We start from the raw sequence: 12,897 nt of genomic DNA on the forward strand, positions 1-12,897 counted from the left end.
AAGGATGAGGCAGGCCGTGAGGCTAAGAGGTCACAGCCACAAGGTTTAGTTACAGCCATTAGTATCAACCGGTGGCTCTGCCAGTGCCTTCCTGTGGTTGCCAAAAGAGCTATGTCTGACAGCTGGGATTAAAAAAAGCGTTTTATCTCACCACGATATTCATAATCTATTGATTTTTTTCATGCAACAGCTATTGGAGTAGCTACCTCAAGCACCCTGCTTGGTGAGGAGGACGGTCAAGTTCTCTGCCCTCATGTTGCTGACAGTCCAGTCAGGTGAGACAACATCAAAGAAATAATTACACCTGTGGTCATGTAAATTACCACCTGCGCAAAGGGGCTAATGAGGGCACCCGCCTCCAGGACTGTGGTGAGGACAAACAGAACCGTAATCAAAGCGCTTAGACCATTGCCTGGTGAATAGTGCGTGATAATGATGAGAATAAAAATGATGATAACGGCAACAGGATGATGATGATGATGACTGAGAAGCTGAAGACGCCTTAAATCAGTGGGTGGCCTGGAGGACTGTCTTGAGACGTGGCCCAGCCATTTTTACCTCAAGGTAATTTTTGATTTTTTTAAGATAGAAAATTGTAATGTCTCTCCCAACTATTGCATAGCACATACTTATAGTAAACAATTAAGCATTTTCTGAAATTCCAATTTAACTGTTTGTCCTGTGTTTTTTACTTGCTAAACCTGGGAACCCTACATTTTCGGAAGAACCGGCAGGCAGCCTGGACCAGCCCGGGAACCCCAGCGCCGCTCGGCAGGCGCCCGGGACGATCCCAGAGCTCACGCCTCCACCCCGCCCAGGCAGCACTAGCGGCGCCCCGAGCAGCCGAGCCCCGCGCGCCCGCCTCCCTAAGTGGGGCATTCCCAGCCGTTGGGCCGTGTGGAGTTGCGCTGTTCCTTCTCGCCCGGTGTACTGAGGCGTTGTCAGAAGCCCGCTCGCCATGTCCGCTCCGGAGGTGGGGAATATTTTCCACAGAGCCCGGGGCAGGACCCTGGACGCATTTCCAGAAGGTACTTGCCGGCCCTTCGTCCGCGGAGGGGACGACACCTGGGATCCGGAACCTTTCGCTCGGGGAACATTCGGTCCGGCGTGCGCGCGTCTCTAGCCGGACTCTCTCGGGGGCTGCACCCGCTGGCTGGGGGACGGAATAGAGGCCACGCTGCCAGCACTGAGGGCTTCCAAGAGCCCCTTGGCGGGGCGGGCCCTGAAGCTTGGGGTCCGGCCCGGTGCCCCCCTGAGCTTCACTTAACTTTCACGAGGGCAGAGCAGTAAAGCACAGTTAACAGTAGCATGGGCCCTGCAGTTAGATCTGGTTTCCAGTCCCTGCTTTGGCAATGGCACTCAGCAGGTTTGCGTGTCGGTTTCCTCACCGGGCAATAATGGAGTAAAAAGTGAGCACTCTGAAAGCATTAGGCGCCTGTTAGATGTGGTTATTTTTATTGTAGTCGTTCACTATACTATATTTTATGCTCTGTAGCTAGGGTTATTTACTATAATAGGAGTTATTCCCTGAAATGTTAACAGCGATTATCAGAACAGCAGAGAGGGAAAGCAGTCTAGAGTTGTGGTAGCGTTAAGTGCTTGGACTTTGGTTTTAGATGATCTGCCTCACTGTAAAAATGAGTATGATACTGCCCGCCTCAAAAGGTTGTTATAAGCCTTACAGAGATCGAGCATATCCAGTACTTGCGTAGCCCCGTGTACAGCGCTTGCTAAACGCCAAGTGAATGTTGGTCCTTGAGCTCTGAGTCAAGAGTGAGGTTTGCTTCGAGTTCAGGCTTTTTTGCTGCCTGGAGTTGAAATCCCTTTCAGACAGTCACCGGCTTTGTATCCCTGAGGAAATCACCCCACATGCCCTGCATGATCTGGCTTGTGCCCAGCTTTCTTCACTCCTTCCACTCTCTCCCTTGCCCACTTCTCTTGCCACACTGATTTTCTTGAAGTGCATTTAAAAGGGCCAAAGCCTATCCCTTCTCAGGGCTTTGCTCCTGCTCTTTTCTCATCTCCAACAGCTCATAGTAGGGCTGGCGGACCTGGCTCCTTCTCAGACATCGCACCTCATCTTAAAGGTCCTTTGGATACCTCAAAGAGACTCCTGTCATTCTCTGTCCTGGAACCTTATTCTTTTTCTTCTTTGCACCTCTTGATGGAGGAGTGGCAGTGTTCTAGAAGAACGTGTGGAACCAGAAATATAGCTGTGGCTCTATTTTGGAAAATACAAATTTTTGTGGATTGTATTTTGGAAAATACAATCTGTCAGCACCATTCTCTACATATTTTAGAGAACTTGTCTTTTTTTTTTTTTTTTTTTTTTTACCCAATATGAAATGTTTGAGATTAATTAGTATTGATATAAGTAGCTCTAATTCATTCAGTTTCCTGCTAGGCAATGTTCTGTTGTATGGGTATACACTTTATACATTCTGTTTGTGACTGTGCTAGATATCTTCCCTTCGCCTGTCCAAATCTGCTGCTTTCTTTCCCCACCTGCTCCAGCAGGCTGACTTTTGTGGACTCATCGCCCACTGGCTTGCATTGAGTTCAGCCAACGGGAAGTTCTAACAAGAGGTCAGAGGGAGAGAGGAGCCAGGGTAGGGTATTTATTCCCCCATTTCACTCCTGTGGGGTTGCCTTGGGTGTGTTCTTTACCTGAAGGTCACTTTCTCTGAGGGAACCCTTTCTTTTGGGGCTCTCTATCCAGATTTAGATAACAACTTCCTCCCTTCCTCCTTTCTCACGTAGGAGTGGCACCCACCTCTGCTTTTCTATCTTTGGGCTACTAGACTACCCTTTGTAATTTCCCTGTATATAGCCCATCCCAAATAGTCCATTTAAAAAAATGCTCCTTTAATTATCTTAATTTGAGCATGCCAGCTGTTTCCTGTTAGGACCCTAAGTGAAACAATGGACGTTGAGTGGTTTCTGTGTTTTTCACTCTGTGAACAGTACTGCTCTGCACATTTGTGTGCAAGTTTTAGTTTGCACATGTGCGAGAGTGTCTCCGGGGCATATGCCAAGGAGTGAAGTTCTGTGTTGTGGGGTATAATCATCCCCAACTTTACTAGATCTTGGCAAATTGCCTTTCAACATGGTTGTACCAGTTTATATTCCCACCAGAAGTGTATGAGAGGTCCCTGTTCCTCTTCTGTACTTTTTTGCAGTTCAAGAAATGTTTCCATGCATTGTCGAGTATCTTGTGGAGTGTAGGAAAAAGGAGGAAAAGGCAAGTTGTAAACCATAGGGGCATCATAATCAAGGTGGGAAACTGTGGCACAAAAAATAGTTCTTGGCAACTGGTGGTTCTTGGGGCCACTGTGGGTGAGAAGTTGGGATTTCAAGACATTGATCTTGAATAATTTTCAGACTGGGGGTATTAAATTAGGGAGCAAAGAGTAGGATTAGATTTGAGATCTAGGAAGGTGATGGCATTGATTTGGGAAGTGTTGACTTTGTAGTGCATCAGGTTATCTGAGGCAACTTGTTCAGGAGGACACGGGGCTCTTTTGGGCTACAGCTGGGGATGGAGGTTTGGGTGCCAACCACAGAGAGGGGAGTGGATGGTATTGCTAAGGGAACAAGTGTGGAATAGCAGATTGTGTGCGTAACCTTAGGATATTTCTATGTTTAGGGAAGAGGATGAGGATCCATTGATGGTCCCAGGGCAGGAAACAACCAGAAAAGGCTGGAAGATAAAACCAGGAGTGGGCCTTGGCACCAAAGCTGGGCAGAAGGCTTAAGGCATGGTGGTATGCAGAATCAGATATCACAGAGCCCTAGCAGAATGGAAGCTGAGCAGAGGCTGGCAGATTTGATTATCAGGTGACCTCCAGGAGGACAGTTTCAATACAGTTATAGGAGGAAGCCTGTGCACAGTATTTGAGGAATGGTGGAGGATGAGGATGTGAAGCCGACAAGGATAGGATTCTGTTTGGAGCTCTTTGGTGATGCAGGGCAGACATAGGACTGTAGCGTAGTCCTATAGCAGCTTATAGGAGGAGCAATGCAAAAGAAAGACTTTTGTAGAAAAGGGGAAACGTGAAGGGTTTAAAATAGCATCAACAATAAGAACAATAGGAGGGCGGACCATGGTAACTCAACAGGCAGAGTTCTCGCCTGCTGGGCTGGAGACCCAGGTTCGATTCCCAGTGCCTGCCCGTGCAAAAAAAAAAAGAAAATTAAGAAGAACAATAGGAGCATCTCATAGTTATCAAGCATTTCCTGTATGCCGTGCACTGTGCCCTGTGCTTTGTGTGGATTATTTCGTATCATCTTTGAAATGGGCTTATTGAGGTGGCTATTATGATTATTTCACCTTTTTACAGCAGGAAAATAAATCAAGCTCAGAAAAATGAAGCAGCTTGCCCAAGGTGATGGATCTGAGAGGGATCTGGTTTCACTATGTAGAAGGCAGGATAATTGTTGGAGAGTGATCCCCAAAGGATGAGAAGAGATGGGGTCAAGGGTTCAGGAAAGTAGTTGGCCTAGGGATGAAATGTTCTCTTCGACTGTCCATCCGTCTGTCTATCCAGCTACATACCAGTCTATCTGTCTGTCGTCCACAGCACCAGTGCGAGCACCTTCCTTGCCCCAGGCATTGTGCAACAGCTAGGGTGCAAAGGACATGCAGGGAGGGCTTCGCCAAGGAAATAGTGCTTCATCCTAGAGCTGAAGGGTGAATATGAGTAAACTGAGCCATAATGGGTGGGAAGATCATGGTGGACCATGGACAGAGCAAGTGTGAAAAGGTCCTGTGGCATATGGGATGGGAAGAGAAAGGATGGGGGGTGAAAGTATTCTGTTGTACCTGGGGCAGAAAGTTGGAGGATGCTGGCATGGTATGGGATGGACTGAAGAATTGGGTAGGGAAGGAAGCGTGAATTTAGAAGGCTTGTGTTTATCCTAATAGCATCAAAGGGTTTTAAGTGGGATGTGTGTGGAGCAATAAGGACACATGATCAGGTTTACATTTTTAAAAGAATAGTCTGGCTGTAGCAAAAGCAGCCAAAAATTTCTCCTTAAGAGTCACTTGGGGTGCAATCTGATTGGGAGCTGAAGTTTAAGAACTTGTCTCAAACTCCATTGTTTACTCCAAATATGTTTATTTGTGGTGGTTGGGGGGAGGGGGTGATTTCTGATGGAGATTATTTGAGGGCTGAAGTGTTGAAGATTCCTAGCCCATTCATGCTGCCACAAGGCTGCCAGGGATCAAAGAATTAGAAGTGAACAAGAGAACAAGTTCACCTGGACCTGAGTGGTGGGCATGGAGAGCAATCTAGAAGATAGACTGATCGGACACTTACCCTGCTGAAATAGGAAGAGAGAAAACGACACTGGGCTTTGCTTACCCGTAAGTATGCTGCTCCGTCTCCAGGAGCAAGGTTTTAGAGGCCCAGCCCTTGAAGGCTCGGCTTAGAACCCCCAGTCTTATCGTAGTAGGGCCTATCAAAATCTACACCATGCAAAGTCCCTTGAAGGAGAGGGGAAAAATATAGAACTATTAAACTTTACCATCAAGGAATCCCCTGATCCTGTGTCAAATTAGGGACACCCAAATCAATAGGCCAAGCCCTTGATCTTGAGGCTTACTGTTGGGAAGCTTATGTCGGTAGCAGAGAAGCTTAGTTTGCCTATAGGTATACCTAAGAGTTACTTCTGGGGGACTCTTTTGTTGCTCAGATGTGGTCTCACTCCGTAAGCCCAACTCTGTAAATGAAATCATTGCTCTCCCCCCTACGTGGGACATGACATTTAGGGGTGAAAGTCTCCCTGATGGTGTGGAAGATGACTCCCAGGGGTGAGTCCTGCCCTGGCACCATGAGATGAACAATTCCATCCTGACCAAAAGGGAGAAAAGAAGTGTAACAAATGAAGTAGCAGTGGCTGAGAGAGTTCAGATAGAGTTGAGAGACTACTCTGGAGGTTGTTCTTACTCAAGCTTTAGTTAAACATTGCTGCCTGTCATAACTTGCCAGACCCCAACCAAAACCATTCCAGCCAATCCTAAAGAACACCTTGGGCAATATATAAGATTCTACAAAGATTCCATGCTCTAGAGTAACTTTCCAGAAACCTGCAACGTCTAGATGGGTCCCTGGACCAGATAAGTTCTGAAACTTAGAGGGCCCATCCTCTCCAGAATATCAGCTAGTTCCATCTCCCTACTCTATATTATTGACAGCCCTTCCAACATGAAAATGTTAGAGTGGCCATGGCCCAGATACCCCTAAATATTGGAAGAAAGATCAAAGGTTATGGTGGAGTTATACAGAGAAGGTAGGGTTTAACAAATGAGTATGAGTGCTGAATCATTAAATTGGTATTTCTAAGATACTAGATATTTCTAAGATATCTAGTATCTTAGAGCAAGTAGAAGTAAAACCTAAAATTGTGGAATTATGACCCATACTAAACTCTAAAATCTGTTCTATAACTGATTTTGTGCTGTGCTTTGAAATTTACTGCTTTTTTGTATATGTTCTTTTTCACACACACACAGAAAGTTGGTTGTGAGGATAAAAAAATTTTGCCTTCTAGCCTCCTATACTCTGGAGGAGCTAGAAGGAAAAATCTGAGATGGTGGTATGGTAGCCCAAGACAACTCTGGGATCTGTCCTGTAACTACTTGTTGAAGACTGCTTTGAAAACTACTGCTTTTTTCTTTCTTTGCTTTGTATATATGTTATATTATACAATTAAAAACAAAAAAAAAAAAAGTGAAAAAAAATCCACACACAAAAACCTCCTTCTCAATGACTTTCCCGGGCTCCTAGTTCTCTGTTGGTGACTTAGAGATGCTTTTTGGGGTCCAGGGTGCTGGTCTGGACTGTGGGAAGGTGCAGTCTCAAAGAGCAGACTCAGGAAGTGAAAGTGCCAGGAATGGCTTTCCCCCACTCTTGCCAGAGTACACACCTCCTGGCAGAGCAGCTCCTATGCCAGCAGCAGGGCCCCACGTCTCAGCGCTCAGAGTTGGCTACTCAAAAGTTCCCTCCAGAATTAGCTGAACATTTTGTGTCTCAATTAAATGAAAGAGTGCTTTGCTTTAAGACCATTTTTCCGCCGATGACAGTATTCCCATCCATTTCTTGCAGTTGCGTTGAATGTGAGCTTGGTTTCAGTCATCCGTTTCCTGTTAACATAATCTGCTAGGCTCTGTTGAAAGCTGTTTAGAAAAAATAAATTGTACAAGTCTTGTGTGAGAAGGTGCACATTCCTAAGGCATGTTCAAATATTCATTTTAATTAGGCAGCTTGCTAATTATATTTCCTTGGCACATACCCTAATTAGGACTACATTCTCCTAGCAAATAATTATCTTTCTGAAAAATTTTTGGCATTTGTTTTCAAGAAATTCTAAAAGGGAGAAAATTCAAGACAAAATGTATATTAAAAAATTACTTATATTTAATTTTTTTAGGGTCTTAAGGCTTCAACTCTGTCTTATTTCCCCCTAGCTTACTCCCTCCCCCACCCCGCCCCTGTCAGGGTTCTTGGGTGGCTTTTTAAAAAAGGTTCTTTCCCTTGACATTTAGACTTTTGCAGCTGTTTCAGGGAAGCTGACTGTATTCGCTAATCTTGAATATGTCCTGGTGTGCTCTGGAAACCTGCTCATGTGGCAGTGATTAAATGGAGTCTGGGTTATGAAAGAAATTACTTGTTTCAACATCTCTTCCAGGTCTCATATAAAAACTTTTCTAGAAGTAGTAGACCTGGAAATCTTTTTTCAAGTCTGACAGGGTTGTTCAGTGTGGCTTACGAAATTATAACAAGACCATGAAGAAAATGAAAACAAATGCTCCTAATTATGCCATACATATAGGCCAAGACAGTTACCTCTTGCTTGAGAAAGGTTCCTTTGACTAAAATAGGAATTTTTTTTTTTTTTTTACATGGGCAGGCACTGGGAAACGAACCCAGGTCCTCTGGCATGGCAGGCAAGCATTCTTGCCTTCTGAGCCACTGTGGCCTGCCCTAAAATAGGAATTTTGAGAATGACCAGCACACGCTAGTGTGTGGAAAGTTCCCTTTATCACGTTCCCAAGAGACAAGTGGACTTTTGTTTTTGAATACTTTTTTTTTACTTTTTAATTTTTTTAACAACTTTTAGAGTTATGATTTAGATGCCATAGCATCCTCTCATTTTAAGTTTAAAATTCAGTGACTTTTAGTTGATGTAAAAAATGGTACACCTAACACAATAACCTAACTTTAGAACATCTCCATCTCCACGAAAGAAAACTGATGTCGTTTGCATTCACTTTCTATTCCCACCCTCTCTGCCCAGGCAACAGCTAATGTACCTCTATAGGTTTGGCTTTTCTGGATGTTTCGTTTACATGGAAGCATACCAGTGGTGGTCTTTTGTAACTGCTTCCTTCCCTTAGGGTAATGTTTTAGAGGTCCATCCAGTTGCAGCATTATCAGCACTTCATTCCTTTTTACTGACTAGTATACCATTGTGTGGACATAACCACATTTTGTTCATCCATTCATCTACTGTTGGACATTTGGTTTGTTTCTACTTTCTGACTATTGTGAAGAACGTTGCTGTGAACATCTGTGGACAAGTCTTTGTGGGGACATTTGATTCCATTTCTCTTAGGCAGAGACCTAGGAATATTATTGTTGGGTCATTTTGAGAAAGTGCCAAATTGTTTTCTACAGTGACTGTACCATTTTACATTCCCATCTGGGGCTGTATGAAGGTTTTAATTTCTCTACATCCTCACCAGGACTTGTTCTTTTCTTGTTTTCTTTTTTCCTTGTAAATAGCCATCCCTGTGTGTGAAATTATATCTCATTATGGTTTTAGTTTGCTGGTTTGCATTTTCCTAATTATTAATGATGTTGAGCTTCTTTTCATGTGTTTGTTGGGCATTTGCATATCTTCTTTAGAGGAATGTCTGTTTGGATCCTTTGCCTGTTTTTCAACTGGGTAATTTATCTTTTTATTATTAAGTTGCAACAGTTCTTTATATGTTCTGGATAATAGTTCCTTATCAGATAAATGACTTGCAGATATTTTCTCCCATTCCATAGCATTTTCTTGATGGTATATATATTTGCAGCACAAAGTTTTTAATTTTGATGAAGTCCAATGTATCAACTTAAAAAAAATCATTTTTTTGTTTGGTATCATGGCTAAGAAATTTTTGCCTTACCCAAGGTCATAAAGATTTACTTCTGTGTTTTATTTGAAGAGTATTTTTACTTTTAACTCTTTATTTAGGTCTAGGTCCATTTTAAGTTAATTTTATTTATGGTGTGAGATGTAAGGGTCTAATTATTAGAAATTTTCTGTTGTTGCTTTTTTTTTTTTTTTTTTTTTACTATAGTAGAAGCCTGGTGGTTGGTTAATTAATTGGAAAAACAGTTTTAAAGAGGGGACACATTCACACTTTTAACATTTCGGTTTAATGTAAATCATAAATATGCATTCACTTACCAATCTTTTGAGATTGGGCCAAGAATTTGTCTTGGAGTTTGGGTTTACAGATGGGCTTGCCATGTGGCCTTTCTTGCATAAATGATAGCTATAATGAATCTTTCCCGGTTTAATTTTTTTCTCAGTAAAGTAGTGAATTAAAAATCACTTGAAAAGCACTCTAAGTGAAGAATTCTTTTGGATTTATACTTTCTTTCTTCAAATATTTAACACTTGTTTCCCCATCTTAACACTTTTTTTTATCAGCTCTCCATTACTGAGTCTTCCTAAAACATTCAACTTAGTTTCATTAGCAGAAAGTTTCTTTACACACGCCTAATTCTCTGGTTTGCATGTTTAGTTAAGTGATTTAGAAAGAAATCCTAGCATAAGTAGATTTGGGGGACAACTCACAATAGATGTTATTTTTGTTTCCTTGGCTGCTTAATCAAATCCCATGCGAAGGGATGGCTTAAACAATGGGAATTTAATGGCTCATGATTGGCTGAAAGAAAGTCAAGATCAAGGCACCATCAAGTTGATGCTTTCTCCCAAAAAGACTGGCCTTCTTGAACTGGCAGCTGGTGATCCTTGGTCCTTAGCTTGTCACTTGGCAATGCACAGGACATTGTCCCTTCCCTTGTGAGTTCCATTGATGTTTAGCTTCTGGCTCTCCCTTTGTGCCTTTCTCTCTCTGTGTCTGAATTTCATTCTGCTTATAAAGGGCAACAATACTAGAATTGAGACCCATCGTGATTGAGGTGGGCCACATCTTAACTGAATTAATCTCATTAAAAGGGCCTCCTTACAATGGGGTCACACACACAGAAGTGGACTAAGTCTAAGAATGTGTTTTTCTGGGTTATGTTGCTCCAAGCCACCAGAGACGTGTAGTAAGAAAACTCCTTTGGAGCCAGGCACAGGAGTAGGAGGAGTGTGGGAGGGTGGCGTAGCATCCTCCTGAATCGGACATCCTGATAGTCAATTCAGACCCAAGTCGATACCTCGGTTATCACAGCTGCACCTTGTAACGTATCTAGCCAATACTCAGCCTTCATTTTACAAGTGAGGAACCGAGACATTAGCATGACTAGGTAGATTTTTACAAGGCCATGCGGTCTGGCTGGACATTTCTTCAATCAACAAATATTTCTTGAGGATATGAATACATGTCAGACTTGGTTCTAAGAGTTGGTTGATGGCTGTTCTGGAACTTGTAGGATCTTCTGCTGCCTTGATCTTCGGTAGAGGGTTTGGCAAAGTTAAAGCACACACTGTGCAAACATAAGAAGTTGTAAAGAATAAGCCCTATATGTGAAGAAGACACTCTCTTAGCTAATCTCCACTAGATCAGCTACACTCTCCATGCCCTCCATAAAAGGAAGGATTTACCACATTAGACCAGTTACACTTTCCATGTCCTCCAGAAAAAGAAGGATTTGCCACACTCTCCATGCCCTCCATAAAAGGCATTGACTATCACATGAATGCACTAGTCCCCAAACTAGTAGGTGGGAGGGTCAAGATGAGAACTCAGTACCTCTTGTTCCCAGCCCTTTGGTCTCACCACCAGACCACACAAAAGGTAATAGCGCTCTTCATCTTTTCTCCAATATACTCTTTCCCTTATCTTTCCCCTACTCATCTTTTCAACCAGAAGCCTGAGAGTCATACCTGACTCTTGCTTCTCCCATCTCTCCACACCCCAACCATCCACGCTCCTGTCCATTCAACCTCCAGAGCACCTCTAGATTTTTTTCTACCTCTCTCCTTCCTAGTTCCCACCACTGTGACCCCCGACCACCATCCTCTTTTACCTGGACAATTTCAGCAGCCTTCTTCCGCTCTTACCCCTCCAGTCCATTCCCTGCACAGCATTCAGAGTGATCTTTTTTAAAACAAAAATTGGGCCTACCACTCCTTGACCTGGGTTCTCCTTACCTTACCCCCATGTCCTGCATGGTCTGACCTGAATGCAGTAAGTTATTTTCTTCCTGAGAGCTTTGCACATCCTATTCCCTCTGCTTGGAGTGCTCTTACCTTCTTTTTCTCTCTAGTTCCTTCTTTTGCACTCTGACTTCTCATGCTTCAGGTCTCAGTGAAAAGAGGGGCCTGTATTGATTCTCCCATTCTACATAAGGTCCCTTGTCATTTGCCTTCACCCGTTCTTTTCCTTTTTGGCACTTTTCACAACTTATAACTGTGTATTTATTTCCATGACTTTGATATCTATTCCTTCCTCTAGACTTAAAATTCCTGGAAGAGAGGAATCCAGCACCTACCACATTGTCTGGCAGTAGTGGACATTCACTGGCCACTTGTTAAATGAATAAATATGAATGTGTACACTGTCCACTGGATCACAGCAGCATATCCACCTAACCAAGGCTCACATCTACTGTGTATTGTGTGGATAAAACAAAACGAAATCCAAGTTGTTGAACACATTGGTAGAAACCTTTGCCCTATTCAGAGGCTCCCACTGGAGGAGGTTCTGCTTATCCAGTGGTTGCTCTCTCTAGGGATTACATCAGCCCTGAGAAAGGATCACCTTTCTCTCTGTACCCAGGGACTCTGCCCAGCCTTGTGCTTGCAGGACTACTTTGCCTGGAGAGGGCAAACACTACCTGGGCCAGAAGCCATCTGCTCTTTAACCAAGGGGATGTGGGGGATGGTGGAAAGAAATGATAGTAAATGCCCACCCAAAACAGGCAAATTGCAGACTGAATTCTGCTTTTTAGAAATACGAGATGCTCCACAAATTTCATTTCCCCCCTTTAACCGTTATTTAGAAGAGCGTTGGCCAAAGACGGTGATCATAAACCTACTTAGCAAAGTAGTCTTGGCCATCTGCTCCATCTGCTTTCTTCCTTTTCTGAAGGGTTGCAGATAAAAATTTTAGCAGGTCATTCATCTGAATGGTAAGTGTGGTAGAGCATGATGCAAAAAAATACTTTTTCGGGGTATTTAGGCCAAGAGGTTGGGTAAACTCACCTCTGTACTTAGGACAAGTAGTTAGGAGACTCTGAGGATATTGCAGAGACAATTAGTGAACTGTTTTGGGCGACAGGGTCCTAAAGGACGCTTTCAATTGTTGGATTTAGTTCTGGCAGTTTTATAGTTGGGGTGTTTGACTTCTTAAGCTAGAAAGAGTCCCAAAATGGAGAATATTGTTTTGCTACTGTTTTTAACCACTAAAATAAGATTAGTCCCAAGAAAAGATGAGGGGTATTGCTAAAGACATTTAGATTGTGATTCACTGTGCAGATTGCTACTGTGAGAAACTGCAAAATTTGCATTTCATTGGCATTTGCTCTTTAGCCAGAAAGCCTCCAGGCATCTGTAAAGCTACCATTCTTTGCTGTTTTATAACCAAGGCAAAACCCACGATATATGAAGCAAAACATGTTAAGACCACAGCATTTAAACACATATATGTGTGTATATATTTTCATCATC

The 12,897-nt window shown here is 43.1% G+C and overlaps 1 protein-coding gene across 3 annotated transcripts in view; it reads left to right on the top strand.

The window, feature by feature from the left end:
* Positions 1 to 848: 848 nt before the first annotated feature.
* Positions 849 to 12,897, top strand: part of CPPED1 (calcineurin like phosphoesterase domain containing 1) — a 146,089-nt gene continuing 134,040 nt past the window's right edge. For all 3 annotated transcript variants that reach the window (XR_013168059.1, XM_077141760.1, XM_077141761.1), the window contains exon 1: positions 849 to 1,028. Coding sequence is in view for 2 of the 3 variants with exons in the window: in XM_077141760.1 (XP_076997875.1) it covers positions 959 to 1,028 (70 nt within the window). In the remaining variant the exon portion in view is untranslated. The remainder of the gene's footprint in view (positions 1,029 to 12,897) is intronic.

The sequence above is a fragment of the Tamandua tetradactyla genome, chromosome 23 (genome assembly GCF_023851605.1).
Source record: "Tamandua tetradactyla isolate mTamTet1 chromosome 23, mTamTet1.pri, whole genome shotgun sequence".
Classification (NCBI taxonomy): Eukaryota; Metazoa; Chordata; class Mammalia; order Pilosa; family Myrmecophagidae; genus Tamandua; species Tamandua tetradactyla.